This window comes from Mizuhopecten yessoensis, unplaced genomic scaffold (assembly GCF_002113885.1).
Source record: "Mizuhopecten yessoensis strain PY_sf001 unplaced genomic scaffold, ASM211388v2 scaffold716345, whole genome shotgun sequence".
In the NCBI taxonomy this organism is placed as follows: Eukaryota; Metazoa; Mollusca; class Bivalvia; order Pectinida; family Pectinidae; genus Mizuhopecten; species Mizuhopecten yessoensis.
The window spans coordinates 555,747-573,429 of NW_018480070.1; the positions used below are offsets into that span (position 1 = coordinate 555,747).

The 17,683-nt window shown below is 36.0% G+C and overlaps 1 protein-coding gene across 1 annotated transcript in view; it reads right to left on the reverse strand.

Annotated features, from left to right (window-relative positions):
* LOC110443413 (protein pigeon-like) overlaps window positions 1–17,683 on the reverse strand; it is a 31,946-nt gene that overhangs the window by 7,078 nt on the left and 7,185 nt on the right. Inside the window, exons 10-28 of the mRNA XM_021487626.1 lie at window positions 17,304–17,344; window positions 16,446–16,582; window positions 16,048–16,138; window positions 14,978–15,049; window positions 14,072–14,164; window positions 13,518–13,706; window positions 12,413–12,573; window positions 12,104–12,173; window positions 10,853–10,950; window positions 9,925–10,152; window positions 9,677–9,750; window positions 8,964–9,102; window positions 8,332–8,427; window positions 7,835–7,923; window positions 7,070–7,164; window positions 5,141–5,189; window positions 4,068–4,138; window positions 2,680–2,741; window positions 1,836–1,923 (exon numbers count right to left, since the gene is read on the reverse strand). Of these exons, the coding sequence (XP_021343301.1) occupies window positions 1,836–1,923; window positions 2,680–2,741; window positions 4,068–4,138; window positions 5,141–5,189; window positions 7,070–7,164; window positions 7,835–7,923; window positions 8,332–8,427; window positions 8,964–9,102; window positions 9,677–9,750; window positions 9,925–10,152; window positions 10,853–10,950; window positions 12,104–12,173; window positions 12,413–12,573; window positions 13,518–13,706; window positions 14,072–14,164; window positions 14,978–15,049; window positions 16,048–16,138; window positions 16,446–16,582; window positions 17,304–17,344 (1,943 nt within the window). The remainder of the gene's footprint in view (window positions 1–1,835; window positions 1,924–2,679; window positions 2,742–4,067; window positions 4,139–5,140; window positions 5,190–7,069; window positions 7,165–7,834; window positions 7,924–8,331; window positions 8,428–8,963; window positions 9,103–9,676; window positions 9,751–9,924; window positions 10,153–10,852; window positions 10,951–12,103; window positions 12,174–12,412; window positions 12,574–13,517; window positions 13,707–14,071; window positions 14,165–14,977; window positions 15,050–16,047; window positions 16,139–16,445; window positions 16,583–17,303; window positions 17,345–17,683) is intronic.

Here is a 17,683-nt window from a genome sequence, read left to right on the forward strand (position 1 = left end):
TCGTCTACTACGTCTGCTCCCTATACCTCTGCAGTGTGGTGTCGGTCGTCTACTACGTCTGCTCCCTATACCTCTGCAGTGTGGTGTCGGTCGTCTACTACGTCTGCTCCCTATACCTCTGCAGTGTGGTGTCGGTCGTCTACTACGTCTGCTCCCTATACCTCTGCAGTGTGGTGTCGGTCGTCTACTACGTCTGCTCCCTATACCCCTGCAGTGTGGTGTCGATCGTCTACTACGTCTGCTCACTATATCCCTGCAGTGTGGTGTCGATCGTCTACTATGTCTGCTCACTATATCCCTGCAGTGTGGTGTCGATCGTCTACTACGTCTGCTCCCTATACCCCTGCAGCATGATCAGAATTCATTGATACTGTCAGTTTTCCTGATAGCATCAACAGACAAAAATTGCACGGTATCTATTTATTTAAATCTGTTGAAAATTAATAGTGATATTTGGGATACAAACAATGCTAACCCAATGCTAACCCACCAGCTACATGTATGTAGCCATTGGCCTCTAGTTAATATAGTTCTTGTAACAACATCCCTGTCAGTAGTTGTGCGACCTTCTTCTGAACCAGGTTTTCGTGACATATCACTTACCAGGCATTTCTGTCAGTAATTGGGTGACCTGTTTCTGTGTCTAGTATTTCTGACTTACTTGTAAGTAGTTGTGTGACCTGTTTCTGAGCTAAGTATCTCTGACTTACTTGTCAGTAATTGTGTGACCTGTTTCTGTGCCTGGTATTTCTGACTTACTTGTCAGTAGTTGTGTGACCTGTTTCTGTGCCTGGTATTTCTGACTTACTTGTAAGTAGTTGTGTGACCTGTTTCTGTGCCTGGTATTTCTGACTTACCTGTCAGTAGTTGAGTGACCTGTTTCTGAGCTAAGTATTTCTGACTTACTTGTCAGTAGTTGTGTGACCTGTTACTGTGCCTGGTATTTCTGACTTACTTGTCAGTAGTTGTGTGACCTGTTTCTGATCTAAGTATTTCTGACTTACATGTCAGTAGTTGTGTGACCTGTTTCTGTGCCTGGTATTTCTGACTTACTTGTCAGTATTTTTTTGACCTGTTTCTGAGCTAAGTATCTCTGACTTACTTGTCAGTAATTGTGTGACCTGTTTCTGGGCCTGGTATCTCTGACTTATTTGTCAGTAGTTGTGTGACCTGTTTCTGAGCTAAGTATTTCTGACTTACTTGTCAGTAGTTTTGTGACCTGTTTCTGTGCCTGGTATTTCTGACTTACTTATCAGTAGTTGTGTGACCTGTTTCTGTGCCTGGTATCTCTGACTTACTTATCAGTAGTTGTGAGACCTGTTTCTGAGCTAAGTATCTCTGACTTACTTGTCAGTAGTTGTGTGCCCTGTTTCTGAGCTAAGTATCTCTGACTTACCTGTCAGTAGTTGTAGACCTGTTTCTGAGCTAAGTATCTCTGACTTCCTTGTCAGTAGTTGTAGACCTGTTTCTGAGCTGAGTATCTCTGACTTACTTGTCAGTAGTTGTGTGGCCTGTTTCTGAGCTAAGTATCTCTGACTTACTTGTCAGTAGTTGTGAGACCTGTTTCTGAGCTAAGTATCTCTGACTTACCTGTCAGTAGTTGTGTGACCTGTTTCTGAGCTAAGTATCTCTGACTTACTTGTCAGTAGTTGTGTGACCTGTTTCTGAGCTAAGTATTTCTGACTTACTTGTCAGTAGTTGTGAGACCTGTTTCTGAGCTAAGTATTTCTGACTTACTTGTCAGTAGTTGTGAGACCTGTTTCTGAGCTAAGTATCTCTGACTTACCTGTCAGTAGTTGTGTGACCTGTTTCTGAGCTAAGTATCTCTGACTTACTTGTCAGTAGTTGTGTGACCTGTTTCTGAGCTAAGTATCTCTGACAGATTGGATGGTTCCACTGCCTGTAGCACTCCTCTGCCAAATCCTGAGTGATAACAAACACAGTGGTAAACCCTACTGAAACGTAGCGCTATTTGATGAGGTCTCGTAAGTTCATATCAATTTACCTGCTAATTTAGCATATCCAGTCATTCATTACAGCAATGGTCAGATCATGATAAGATAATTTAACAAAACAAAAACAAAAATCTAGAAACGGCATTAGTAAACAGTTTTGGTTTACCGGGTAGTCATTAATGTGTTCCTATAGCATGTTTTTAAATTGCTGACTATTAATGAAATTAAAATTATGATATAAAATTGAATACTGAACTTGAGCACTTTATTTTAGTCAGTCATGCTTAATATTATATGTTTATACATTGTATGTTGGATTGGCTAATGACCCAAAGAGAAGAGAAAAGACAGAAATGGCAGAGTTATAATAAAACATTTAACAAGCAATGTAATACCATTATAAGAGACAAAACCTTGTTAACACGAATATCAGGAAGTAAATAAAAGTTCAACTTATGTTTACTTTATAACAAACAGTGGTCAAATAAACATGATTTACAGAGAAAGTAATGTCAATCGTAATAGTCAAAGGTGCGTTCTGAATCATTTTCTTTACTAAACACACCCTAAATAGGATATTCAATGTCGAGGAACTGATATGAGATTGACTTGTCAGAACACAAACAATGTCAAATAATGCTTATGAAAATCATCATAACAAAAATAAGTGTCAAAAGTAATAGTAATGATACTGAATCACTCAGAAGCAGATGTAAAATATTACCACGGGCAGTCGGGATATAAGCTGCTGCTTGAATTTGATATTTTCACTTCCATCAGGTAAATCTGCAACAGGAAAATCACATTTTAATGGCAAGCAACTAATAACTCAGATGATGAAATAATCAAACAAGAGGCCCAGGGGCCTTAATAGCTCACCTGGTATTTTATTTTTCAATTTAAAACCGGGTGAGTACCATACAGGTTTATCAAAGGAGTACAAGAAACAAAGTTGCAAGAAGAACTACATAAGTGGGAAAGACAACAAGAAAATGAGTTTCCATGTTATGTCCCAAATTTCCTCTATTTCCCCTATTGGGCCTCACATGCACCTTTTTATACAAATTAAACAAATTGAGTTTTTTCCCCCTAAGCATGCTTCAGACCACATTTGTTAATGTTTTCCCCTATTTCCCCTAATGGGCCCACTCATTTGCTCCAAAGAAGGGACCACACCCTCCGTTTATACAAACTTGAGGCTCCGTTGTCCAAAGATGCTCTAGAGCAAATTTGGTCAAAATCCCTCTATTGGTTGAGAGGAAGAAGATTTTTAAAGATTACCTATTTCCCCCCTATTTGGAGGCTACTTCAATATCGCCATCGTTATAGTGGAAATCCGTCAAACGTGTTGATAACTTTATGAGTACCATTGTCATTGCATTAAAATTGAGGATTCCCGCACTACTGCCACATAGCATTAAAATTAAGAATCCCCGTACCACTGCCACATAGCATTAAAATTGAGGAATCCTGTACCACTGCCACATAGCATTAAAATTAAGAATCCCCGTACCACTGCCACATAGCATTAAAATTAAGGATCCCCGTACCACTGCCACATAGCATTAAAATTAAGGATCCCTGTACCACTGCCCTGGACTTCAGATTGAAATACTATCGCTCTTACTGATTGAGCTACCTGGACAGTGGAAGTGTCCTGGCAGAACTGTGCTACAGTTACATCCAAACGGAAGTTAAAGGGAGGTTACTGTTCATAGGAAAAACCACAGTGCAGTGGGACAGTAACCCTGAACCCTTTCGTCACTGTAGACCTTAATGGACTCGTCCAGATCAATGTATGGTAGAGTCTATTAAAGTTACCTAGGGGTGAAAGGGTTAAGACAGAAGTCTCATTTCCATTTTCATACCAGAATCATGAAACAAAGTCTCTTTTTCAGCTTGTTTAAATGAAACCTTCCAGATCTGTTCATGAATGAAACCTTATTTAACATCATGTAGTTTATATTCCATAATACAAGATAATGTTACCACCTTAATTGACAAATCCAATACATTCCACACAACTTGGAGCATTCAAGACAGAGGGACATGCTTCTTTTAACTACACTAGATAACATAACTTGTCAGTTGTGTAAACACTTTTTGCCTCACCTCCCAAAACTTGAGCCATGAAATCTCCCGTCAACCGCAGAACTCCTCTGTCTATGTACTGGAAGAACAAACTGCAACACCAGAGATTATCAATATTTCAATAATAATAATAATAATATACAAAATTTATATAGCGTCCTATATAATTTGTAAAATTACTCTAAAGCGCTTTACAACATATGGATAATAGTATAAGTTCTAATTGTGAAACAAAAACAAAGGCTTAAAATCACTTTTATACAATAAGACTTTTCAAAATCTGACATGTAAGAAACTCACTGTTTATAGCTGTAATCTAATACAACATAATATCCAATTTCAGGGTTATTAAGTGACAGAATTATAAGGAGTCTTTTAAGGAAATGATTGCAAGTAATAAACAAGTACTAATTGTAATGGGGGACCGTTACAGAAGTCCCCCAAACTACCTCCCTAGTCGAAAAGATGCAAAACAGATGTCAGGGTAGAGTTGACAGTGCCATTGAATACCAAGCCTAAGCAACATTGGGAAAAGAGAGGGACAAATGGCATCACCTTGGCATACACCTTTAAATGTGTTAGTATATCAGAGGCCGCGGTGGCCATCTTGGATGTGCAGCTGTTAAATAAAAGGTGTTCTGCACATCTAGGCACATGCCTCAATACTCATGTAAAGTTTCATTGGAATCTAATGAACTGTTTCTGAGAAAACTTACAGAAACAATTTTAATGCGGAAGAAGAAGGAGAAAAAAAGAAGAAGATTAGGAAACAGAGTAAAACCAATAAGTCCCCGACTTCGTTTTGAGGACTTAATTACAAAATGCATATGATGTTTTTCAATAAACAAGTAAATGTGTAATTGGAAAAAACTAGTGATCAACCTAATTTTGACTGATCCTAAGACTTACTCAAGGTACGGAAATTTAAAGAACTGCCTATTTTTTGCAGTAACAATTTCTAAATGCAAGTAACAATTTAAAATCAAAGTAATGGAAAAGAGGCAAGATGGTTTTAAACCTTTTCTTGAATACAAATCAGATGAATATCAGCTTAAAATAGAGTTATCTAACAGACATCTAAAAACAAGTCTTACCTTTTGTTCAGAACCCTTGCTCCTATAGCTGTGAAATAGGATGAAAATCCTGAAACAAGTACAGAATGATTTAAAAATTTAAAAAAAACAGGGAAGTGAAACTAATTTAAAACAAGAGGCCCAAGGGGGCCTGTATCGCTCATCTGAATATTTAAGCAGTCATAGCAAAATATTCTCATTAAATATTATATTGCACTAAAAGTATTTCCCTCGCAAACTTTGTTGGCTCCATCTGTTGAAACTACCAGCAAAATATTATTATAAGATTCTATGCTTTTTGATTCTTCTTCAGAAGTTGCTTGACATATTTTTCCCTGTGACCTTGTAAGTAGGTCAATGTCATTTTTCTTCTCAAATTGGTTCGCTCTATTCCAAAAAGCTACCAGCCAAATCTTATGAATCCATTCCTTTTAGTTCTTAAGAGCAAATCCATTAAAATGTTGTTGACCTCTGTGACCTCTAAAGTAGGTTGAGGTCATTTTCATTCGCAAATTTTGGTGAGCTCTATCCCAGGAAGTCACCAGCCAAATATTATAATTTTATGCCTTTAATTCTTCAGAAGAAGTAGTTTGAACTGTTTGACATATTTGAACGCTGTGACCTTGAAAGCAAGTCAAGGTCATTTTAATTCGCAAACTTTGTTTGGCTCTTTCCCAGGAAGCCACCTGCCAAATATTAAGATTTTATACCTTTCAGTTCTTCAGAAGAAGTTGTTCTAAGTGTAGAAATATCTGACTCCTGCGACCTTGAAAGTAGGTCAAGGTCAATTTCATTCGCAATTTTTGTTGGGCTCTTTCCCAGGAAATAACCAGCCAAATATTAAGGTTCTATAACTTCCAGTTCTTTAGAAGAAGTCGTTTGAAGTGTTTGACATATCTGCCTCATGTGACCTTGAAAGTAGGTCAAGGTCATATTCATCCTCAAACTTTGTCGGGCTCTATCCCAGGAAGCCATCAATCAAATATAAAGATTCTATACCTTTCAGTTCTTCAGAAGAAGTCATTTGAAGCTTTTGACACATTTCACCCCTGTGACCTTGAAAGAAGGTCAAGGTCATTTTCATCCAAAAACTTTGTCAGGCTCTATCCCAGGAAGCCATTAATCAAATATAAAGATTCTATACCTTTCAGTTCTTCAGAAGAAGTCATTGGAAGCTTTTGACACATTTCACCCCTGTGACCTTGAAAAAAGGTCAAGGTCATTTTCATCCAAAAACTTTGTCAGGCTCTATCCCAGGAAGCCATTAATCAAATATAAAGATTCTATACATTTCAGTTCTTCAGAAGAAGTCATTTGAAGCTTTTGACACATTTAACCCCTGTGACCTTGAAAGAAGGTCAAGGTCATTTTCATTCTCAAACTTTGTTAAGCTCCATCCCAGGAAGCCATCAGCCAAATATGAAGATTCTATACCTTTTAGTTCTTCAGAAGAAGTCGTTTAAAGTTTTTGACATATTTGACCCATGTGACCTTGAAAGTAGGTCAAGGTCATTTTCTAGGGCTCCTACAAACAAAGCTTTCGGCCAAGTATCATGACTCTAGGCCTGTCCGTTCTTCAGAAGAAGTTGTTTAAAGGAAAAGTTGACGGACAAGGACGAACGACGGACGCCGCACCATGACATAAGCTCACTTGCCCTTCGGGCAGGTGAACTAATAAAAGAGAATAAATTGAAATATGAGGGAACCTCATCCAGTATATAATGTCGTTTTGTATTGCAGAGTTATATGCTCTTGTGAGCAGGAATTGATTTTACGTCATTAGTTTGTGTGAGAAAATTACGTCGTTTTCTCAAAAAGTTATGACGTTATTCTCACAAACAAATGGCGTAACAATCAGTACCTGCTCACAAGAGCAGATAACTCTGCAATACGAAAAGACGGAATAAGACAAGGAAATTTCTGTGTTTTGTGCAGGATTTGAGCACTCACCTTGTAGTATAGGGAAGGCGAGGTCCTGACAGGTCTGGTAGTACCTCTCAAACAACTGAAACAGCTCATACTCATCCTCAGTACAGGGGTCAAGGCTGTCACAGAAATAGGATTGGGATGTAGTTGATATTATGATAACAACCGTCCAATTATTATGTACATAAAAATTCAATTTCTATCCAAAAAAATGTATTGTCCAGTTCGTCCTCTGCAACTCAGGACAACAGTTTTGACTCTTCCCAAAACAGCCATGGAACAATTAGTACATACTGATGTTTTTTCGTGCATGGTACAGTTCATTGGAAAATAACAAATATGGGTTTGATCACTTCTCATGAGATATAACCCAAGGAACATATAATATGCAGTAAACATCAGTAACATTAATGTATCGGTAATGTTATAAGATTAGTAGGAATGCTTGAAATGTGATAACTTGAGCCCTAGACAAATTTTAGTAGACTATCTTTGGTTTGTGTTTTTTTCACAACAAGGGACAAATGATTCTAAGGTGTTCTCTAAAATAAATTCAATTCCTTTTTAAAAACATAAGCTGCTCTCTGTTTTTTTATACCAACAGGCAGTGGGATCACTGCAGCAATGCTGTAGCTTGTAAACCTATGATCTTTGTTGATTGATTTTTGTATGTAACTAACAGCCATGTTTTATATATAGATACTTCATAAAGACAGTCCCTAGAGCTAGAACTAGAATAGCTAGATCAGCAGGGTAGGGAGTCGGGTCAGGGAGTCGTGACAGGCTTACAGGTTGGGTAGGAAGTCGAGGTCAGTGTATGGCAGTAAGGGACCACGTAGGTTCCACAGGAGGTGACACAACTGACGTGACTGCTGTAGCTGCAACAAACAAAACATCCATATCAGAATAGTTTATCGTTATAAGTTATTAAAGATATCTAAAAAAATAAGAAAAATACATTTTTTTAGATATCTTGTAAAAAAATAAAATAGTAAAAAAAAAAATCTTTTTTATAGATAAACAACAAAAATTTATCTTTCACTTGTTTAATTAAAGCCATTGTATGTTTTATTTTTTTCCATATAGAAGCACATATCTTTTACCACAAAGTTTTTATTTGTTTATACAAAATAATACAGTGTAACTTTAACTCGTTTATGCAGAGACAATGTATCTGTATTTAATTTATTTACACGTGAAAAGCTTGTTTTTAAACCTTCACACAAAAACGGATGGTCAAGTATCAACTGATAACCTAAACTGATCTTATTTTCAAGAAGTCATACCTGACAGTAGACATATTCCTTGGCTACACTCTGTGATTTGCTCTTCGACTCTTTCCTCATGTGCCGAGTCATATGGTTGCTGAGGAGGTCCCTGGTCTGAAACAAAATTGGCATTTCTAAGAAATGTGATTTTCTACAAATGGAAACATATCCAGGTTACTGTGATACTTGTGCAAGTAAATTGTTTCATTTTTGGTTTAGCTTTTAACAACACACCGATCAAATGCAAGTTTCAGTTTTAAATTAAGGTAAGTGCACAGAATATCTTAAATCTTTCATTTTAATAGACAAAATCAATTGAGACAATAAACTACACAGTCAATTATGCTCCATGCTATGGAAGCATTGTAATGAACTATGGTCTACTACAGATTAAAGAATATGATATGACATATCAAGTCAAAACAAGTGTTGTAAACAAATCATGTTAGAATAGGACTTTGAGGTTCGTATAGATGTGTTTTACTGTACCATTTTAATTGAAGTCACCTGCACTAGAAGTCCAACCAAAGACTACATGTAACTATCCAAATTAAAGGCTAGCGACTAGATAACTCATCATTATACTCCATGATCCCTTTTGATTAGTAACTAGAAAGGCAGGTTCTGATAACGGCCAAAAGGTCACTTACCAAAGCCATAGCACTATCAGACGCCTCAGTTGTGTGGCTGCTCTGTAGGAAGGGCGGGGCATTGCCCAGTACAGTGTCCGGCCGCACCCTCTTACTGCCGTCAATCTGTGTAGAGGGGGAGGGCGAGTCTGTCCTAGAACTACACAGCAAGGCAGTTATAGGTCAAAATCACATGGCAAGGGTAAGAAATATAATGTTATTATATTAATGCCATTGGTTGGCCAAAGAATGTTCTGCATAACAAAAAGTATGAGAAAAGTCAAGTCATATTGAACTTCTGAAGGGTAACACTGGAATGCTAACAACAAAGCTGTTTTTAAATATTCTGAACGCTGACGAACAATGTTCACCCACTATGAGATCCTATTTGTATGCAAATATTTTTATACCAATGTAATCAATAAAAGATGTAGGGAAAGATCCCTAAGAACCAACATCCAATATTTCATATATTTGTTATGGATTATCTTCTTGGTTTCAGGAGGATATACTTCTTGGCATACAAGCCCTCTTGAAAGTAATTTGATAATGAACATTAAAACAACAGAAGCAACTCCTGAAGCCTGGTTTTCATAAAGGATATAAAGTATTGGCAATTTGGTAAAAGAAGAATGGGAACCAGGCTTGAGGAGTTACTATACTCATCGCTTTACTTTTAATGTAATTAAAGTTAAGACATGAAATTCAGCATGGTTACAGCTGCCGTTGTGTACCTGCTAATACGTGTGTTGAAGGTGCTGAGGAATGTCTTCTCTATACTGGTTGACTGCTCCTTTGTGGAGCTTTTCTGAAAAAGTAAATTTCAAACATTGTTTAACATCCAATTCAAACTGGTACAATATGTCTAAGTAAAAAATAAAGCTTTGATTTTTAAACTCAATATTTAAAAAGACTTAATATTTAATGAATAGTTTTTTGTTTTTGTTTTTTTTACTACTTGTTATTTTCATGTAATACCTACCGCCCCAATTCCTGTCTCCAGCTGGTGCGTGGCTTTATGTATAACACTGTTTGAGAAGCGCAGAGTGTTGTTATTGAGCTGCTTCCACTGTAGGTGGCGCCGAAGTGTGTCCCACATGTCCTCCCCCACATTGCCGCGGCGCTGTCTATCCTGGGCCGTACGTGTGCCTATCTTGACACTGTTGAGCGTCGAGTATGTCAGACGAGCCTGCATTACATTGTCCCTTGTCTGACAAAATATATGACAACAGTATTTCAGCAACACGACTGACATTCTCATAGACATTTACACTGCTTCCTTAGTAAAACTGTAAGCATATATAAACCATATCACAATTTTAATAATTTCAAATGTTTGAAGATTTTTAATTCTCTAAGAAACCTCTGAACTAAGTTTTGCCAAGCTTTATTACCTTTAAAACATGCTAAGGTCAGTTTTAAATAATTAATATTTTTATAATTATCAAAATTAAAAACAAGTTTGTCGTAGGGGTTCAAAATGATCATCATTAACACCTACACAAAATACCTAGATTTCCTTACATACTTTTCAAAATACTTAATTTGAATACAATTTTGACATAAGTAATATCATTAAAGCTAAATGAAGGTTGATCAATATGCATACTTATCCCTCTTAGATCCATTAATTTAGCTAAATACCTAAATATACCTATTTAAAGGATCAAGTTTGACGAGGATTCAAATCAGTGATAAGTGATAAATAGAATATATTTGAATATGTAGTATACAAAATATTGGTGACATTAAATTTGTGATTGAATCTTAAGATGAAAATAGGATATCCCATATTCTGGATTGTAGTATTTTATAACAGAAGTTGACAATATATGGACTGATGACGGATGCCACACCACAGCATACATAAGCTCACTTTGCTCTTTGAGTGTGGTGAGTGAAAAGCTTACCTTATCATATTGGCCCCGGAAGGTTTCCGTCACAGTAAAGGGCAGTAACCTCAGACATTCCCGGTCCACCTGTCTCCTCATGCTGGAGTAGGTTGTCCCTGAAAGACCATAAACCATCTTACTTCTGATTTCTGTACCAGACAGACCACAGACAATTGCCCGTAGGACGTTGGATCTTCGTGCCAGATAATTGTGTTGGTTTATCAACATTTTTATTCTACTTTTTCATCTTGCTTCACTTAAAAAAGTACACACACAAGAGACAAACATCTAACGCCAAAACTTGTGGGAAAAAGGCCCCAGAAACTGTCCTTTTCTGGGTACAGTTACACCTCTTCATGGGTCTATGTGACCCTGATAGTATTTTACATTCCATTTACTGAACCATGTGTCGGAAATATTTACTTGGTATCTATCTATGAAAAATGAACAAACAATTTTGAATTGATGCTATGGAATGAAATACATTGATATTAAAAGAAAACTGTCCCGTTTTGGGTACACTGACGGTACCTTACTTTAGTTCTTCAGTACAGACCACATGATAAGCACACATTTGATCAGTATATTTATTTTCAAAGCTTCCTGAAAATCTTTTATATCTAGAGTCACCTCACAACATTAATCTGTAAAGAGCATTGATTGTGAATTCAAATAAATTTTCATTGCAATTTTTCAGATATATTATACCTAGGAGTGTATGTTTGATCTTTGATATTACTCAGGAATATTTTATCTGAAGAAAACTTGCAAAAATAGTTAGAAAATCAAGTGACCAAACAAGACATTGACTTAAAACATTTTTACACCCCATTTAAGAGTAATACGTCACCCAATGCTCCTATACCCAAGCAAAATATATGTTTTCATCCAAAACAACTCTTAGCATTAAAACATACTTCATTTTTAGACATTTCAGTTTAGGATCCACTGATCATTATACTAACAAAATACAATGAAATAGAATTTTTTGCTGATTGAAAACAAAATATCCTTATTTTTTAAAGCAAAATATTTAACATTCTGTACAATACTGAGTCAAGGAAAATAATTCTTGTATCTACTAAACTTAATGCACTCTTCTGCTAGTTTAATATAATGCATGTTCAGATATTGAATTCCTATTTTTTTTATTCTAACAGCTATGACATTTTCTGATACAGCTGTCAGTAATTAGAGATTACTTAAGAGTTCTATAAATTCCTCTATGTAACATTTTTACAGTAAATACCAAATCTATAGATATATTACCTGCTAAGAACTCAGCCATCAATCCTGGAACTTCTGGACTAGCAATATCATTGCTTATCATCTCAAATAACTGAAAATTTCATGCAAACATACTTTTCATTTCAGAAAGGGAATTTCCAAAAACACAATTTATTTTTTAGCTATTTCAGAAAATTAAATTGATTTATACACCATAATTATAAGATACTGACAACTAAAATGAGAAATAGAAGAATATAAAGTGTCAACCTCCAATAATTTAAGATCAATCATGGTATTCATGAGTTTTCCCTGTCATTGTTCATAACACAGTAAATCTATTCAGCCTACCCGTTTGAGGAGCCAGAAGTCCCTCGTGCGCAGCAGTACGTAGTGGAGAAGAGCGGACCTTGTCGAGGGCATCACAGTCTCAGTAAATATATCTACCAGAATGTCGGTGTTTACAACCACCTTCCATACATCCCCACGACTGTAGTCAAACAGGTACAAATCTACAACAATACAATGAAATATTGATAGTTACCTCCCTTCTGTATATCACATTTCTTATTATGAAATGTGATGGTGTATACTGGAAATTTTTCGCTGCAGTTTGATTTTCTCATTTATTGCCCTCCGTAACAATGGTGAATTTATCATTACAGTGATTATTTGTAAACATTATATAACACTAAATGTGAGGGGCGAAAAAGTAACACTAAGCGAAAAGTGATCTTATCTGCAAAGGGCCAAATTTTGACTGGATGAAAGTTTCTTTGGATATACATGTAGTATCACTTCATTAGTTTACATCGGTACCACACTGTGAAGATATGAATTTTTATACGTTTTTGCCAATCAAACATGGATATCCACATTTTATATGGTGCTAGACAGTTCTATCTTTTCCTTGGAACTAGACAGATAATATTAATTTTGATTTGACAAAACGGTTGGCAAGAAATAGAATCAATCACTCCTCTGTGATGTAGTTTTCAATGTCAATAACCTTACCCTTAAGCTATTGTGATGAAACTGTTAACCTATCAGAATGCAGTATGCGATCAGTGCAGATTTTTCTCAACTTCATTTGTAATATTGACCAAGTTTCATCAGAACATAGTCATAATTTGTATTTGATATAGTTACGATATAGAAATCTTCCATCAATCTGAGCACAGTATGCTAATTGATTTTGAAAAAAACCTTGAACACTTCAAACTTAGCTTCAGTCTTTATATGTAATTGTACATGCTTTAAATTTCATCAATATTAAATATAACTCAACCAAGTTATCTTGCAGAAATCGAAGTGTGGACAGATGGACAGCCAGATGGACTCTCCTAATACCATAATACATCCCATCCAAAATTATGACAAGCATACAACAAAACGCAGTCTTCAATAAAACATGGACACGTGATTAAGACTGACCTACCTATATATCTGTGCTTACCTGTAGGTGAGTCCTTCTGAATGGCATGGAGACAGGTGTTGGACAGGTGGGAAAGATTCTCTGCTGTTGTGGACAGAACCGACACGGGGAGTTCGTCTTCGGAGTTCTGACGAAGAAACGGCGAGGGAGTACTGCCCTCTGGTGTCACACTGGCCTGGTTCACTATGGCTTTAAGCCTCAATGTCTTGTCTGGGGAAAAGAAAAAAAATCATATGTACCACTTTATTTGTTCGTTTCTTCATTTCTCCCCTTTTCTTTTATTTATAAACAGTCCTTTTTTCTTTCTTTATGTACAAACAGTCTTAGATGTACCTTATATGCACAGACAATTTTCTTGTTGCCAAAAAAGATACCATTTCATCAGTCCTGTGCCGTTATTGTATTGTTGCATGTATAGAAAAACATTCAGGAGATATTTAAAGATGGCAGAATTCGAATTTAGTAATGTTCTGAAAGTTTAGATCATTCATGAAAATGGAGCCAGGAATATCAATATCATCAGTCCTGACCATAAGGTAACAAGGTTTCACTGCGCATGAACTACTGTAGCCTACCATGTAGTAGTATATGGAGACAGGGCTCAAACTCCAGTCCTACATTCAACAGGTGTGTGAAGTGACCAGGCAGTGTCACCATCAGGTAATCACCTAAAACACATTACAGTACAGAAAATAAAACTCATAATAAAAGGCTTCTTTTGTAAATGGTGATGAAAGATTGTGAGCCTTTTCCTGTTATGAGTCTTCAAAAAGTGATCTTCCTTTTTTGTTTTATGAGTCTAAACATAATTTATTACTTAAAGTATAAACCCTACAAACTTTTTTAAACCTTGCTTTAACATGACTGCAATCATAGTTTTACTAGAAAATGATAATTTGATTTAGGATGAATTGTTTGGAATGACCCTCATAATTCTTCTTCTTCAGTTTATTTTACACAAACAATTTTATTTCTGGATCTTGTTGACCCAACCATGCACATATTTCAATTATAAATTAACAATTCAGTGTTGTCACAACCATCCATTAAAAAATAATTCACTTGCCGCCCAACCCTCCTGTGTATTAATTTCTGGAACCGCCCACCCTAAGGATAACATCTAACTGTCTTAATCCTACAGCGTCTTGGTCTAGACAGTGAAAACAAGAGGCCCAGAGGGCCTGTATCGCTCACCTGAATATGTTTAAAATAAATGGTATGAAGTAAAGATATAGCACTCCATGGTAGATGCTGTAAGTACATATGAAATTTCAGAAAGATCCATCCAGAACTGAGATATAACGAGAACAAACTTCAAACAGAGCCCCACCCCTGGACAGCCGACGGCCGCTGCGGTATGGCATAAGCTTCGGACCAGGTGAGCTAAAAACCTTTCATTGCAGTCAATATTGATCCTTATAATACATGATCTTTGTATTTTAACAACTTTAACCTACTTTTGGTATTTAAGCAATACTTACTGTGCCAGCAGAAATGAAGTCTGTGCTTGGCTGAGAAGGGGATCCCCATAACCCGACCATGTAGGATCTTGGCTTGAAAATGGAAATTACAAATGTATTAGATTTATCTCCAATGTCCATTGCTTTTTATCAACAATTTCTGACATCATACTTAGATATGATCCTACAAAAAATCAACAATTTGTTCGTTATTGTGTCACAAACAGATACCATTGACCTGTCAGGACCTCGCCTTCCCTATACTACAAAGTGAGTGCTCAAATCCTGCACAAAACACAGAAATGTTCTGATCTTATTCCGTCTTTTCGTATTGCTATTTTTCGCGAGTCTCACGCCAAAATCGTTAGATATGGCATGTATGTTGACACTAACATCACCCAATAATTTGGTTTATCTACCTGTACCCCAGCACCTACAACATGCACATACGTGAGAACACATTAGACATCGTGTCACTTTCACAATCAGGCAACTTTTTCTTGAGCTTTCTGACAAATCTGAAACTATCCACCACGTACAACCTCTGATATTATACTATACACACTCCTTTTAGAACCTGGCAACTCTGGATCATGTCCATAGGATAAAAGATGCTTCTGCCATTTCTTCTCTTAGAAATAAAGTACCATTTATAATACACATAGTCATTTATGAAAATATCCTTTAAACTAGCTGAAAGACAATGGAGACATTTGAACGGACCAGGCTAATACATTGTTATGCGCTTGTTTCCAAAAGGGGTGCAAAAAGTTCCCAATCTAATTAAATAAGATCTTTGCATCGCTCTTGTTAACTGATCAATACACATTGTTTAGAAGTGTCTTCAAGAAGTTGTCAGACTTTGTTCCTATAACTGTGAATTAAATATCACACACACAACCATTATAAACTTCAATCAACCAATTATGAAATTTGTATGTATTGTAAATGCTGAAATCACTTGAATGTTCTCCCTTAACAAAAAGAGCTCACCTGTCCTAGTAAGTCCTATCTAAAACAAAATTTTATGTTTCAAGATTTCTGACAATAAATGTATCCCACAGAAAGCTGCTGATATAATTCATTCTTACCGTGGTGGACCATACAGATGTAGTAGGAAATCTCCATCACATCTTCCTCATTTTCAGAGGACAGCGACAGATTCAGGGAGGATGGGCTGGTCTGTATGTAGAAATTAAAGTTACCAAATGTACTTCATATAAAGGCTTAATAATACCTAAAGACAACACTGTATTAATGATAAACATCAGCTAGGTATACCTGTTTACCAGACAACGTGGCTACAAATATATACCACCCGTGTAGATAAATGTTGTTCTTCCAAACCATGTCAAAAGGAAACTTATGGTTTTTTTTTATATGTATTTACATGTATTAAAATAATATTGTTCAAATCAGCTCTTTTAATTAACATTACAGCTGTCTTTCTGAAAAACCTTTTTCAAAGAATAAGCAGGTCAACCCTTACGTGGGCAGGTGATTTCCTTGACCTTCGGCTGGACGACCTTGCCCGCTCGCCATTGTAGGGTGTTTCTGTAAGATGTTGGTAACAGACACAGTAGGTCCCGTTACTCTGGGTCAGGACCACCAAGTTCAGGAACAGGTCTATCAGAACAAGTAAAATTTCCTTCAAACTCATATCAAAAGTAGGCATAGAAATTCAGTAGGATTTCTGATATGTCTAGATCACTATATTTGAATTTTGATAAATGTAGTGCAATCCTTTCAGTTTAGCGTGATTTGTAATAATTCTCCTTCAATCTGAAAAACCCCACTAATAACCATTGACAATATAAACAAACTGGTTAAGGAAATAAAAAATATATATTAAATTTTAATTAGTGAAAATTATTTTTCTCTCTGGTATCCTGGATATTTTTCCAGAAACCATAACATCTGTAGTTAGAAGGTTCAACAAATAAGTGAAGATTCTCAACATTTTATACTGAAAGTGTACATTCAATTTTTTTCGAGCTTTTGGCGCTTTAAATCTTGCATTAAATTATGACTGCGCTAATTGAAATTCCTGTATATAGTCTTCTGTTGGCTGTCTATATGTTGAATGCACTAATTCTTCAATATTATGTTGAATTTCAATAATATGCTAAAATTTGAGTCCACTAAAATCTGTACTTTTACAGTATATATTAGGAATAAAAGGTAATCATCCAGTGGACCTCTCAAAAACATAGACAAAACAGCACTTCAAGAAAATTTCACGTATAGCATATACAGTACATTTAGCTGAGGCACCTATTGGAATGTGTAGGGTGCATTGTTTTAGCTTACTAAAGCCAGTGTTATTTATAATATAACATATACATACCTGGGATACCGTGATGGAACGGGTAGGGAGCATAGTGTTGTCTGCAACAAAACCAGTAGAGATATATACAACTTATCTGTTTTTACTGTCATAGAAATTCGTCTGCATTAAAACTCACATGTCCTACAGAGCAGAGAAATTATACATTTACTGAAATAGTACTTTATGATCAGTTTAAGACAGCTTTCCAAATACTGATTGAGCTTATATTTATTGGTCATTTTTTTTAAGTAAAATAGTTATGATACTAAAATGTGTTATTTAGTACAACTGCCAAATCTGTAAAGCTTGTTTTTCTTAAACAAATCTGGAACAATAGATTTATCAGTTAAATGAAACTATATCAACATTAATACAACTTCAGGATTTTTTTTTTTTTT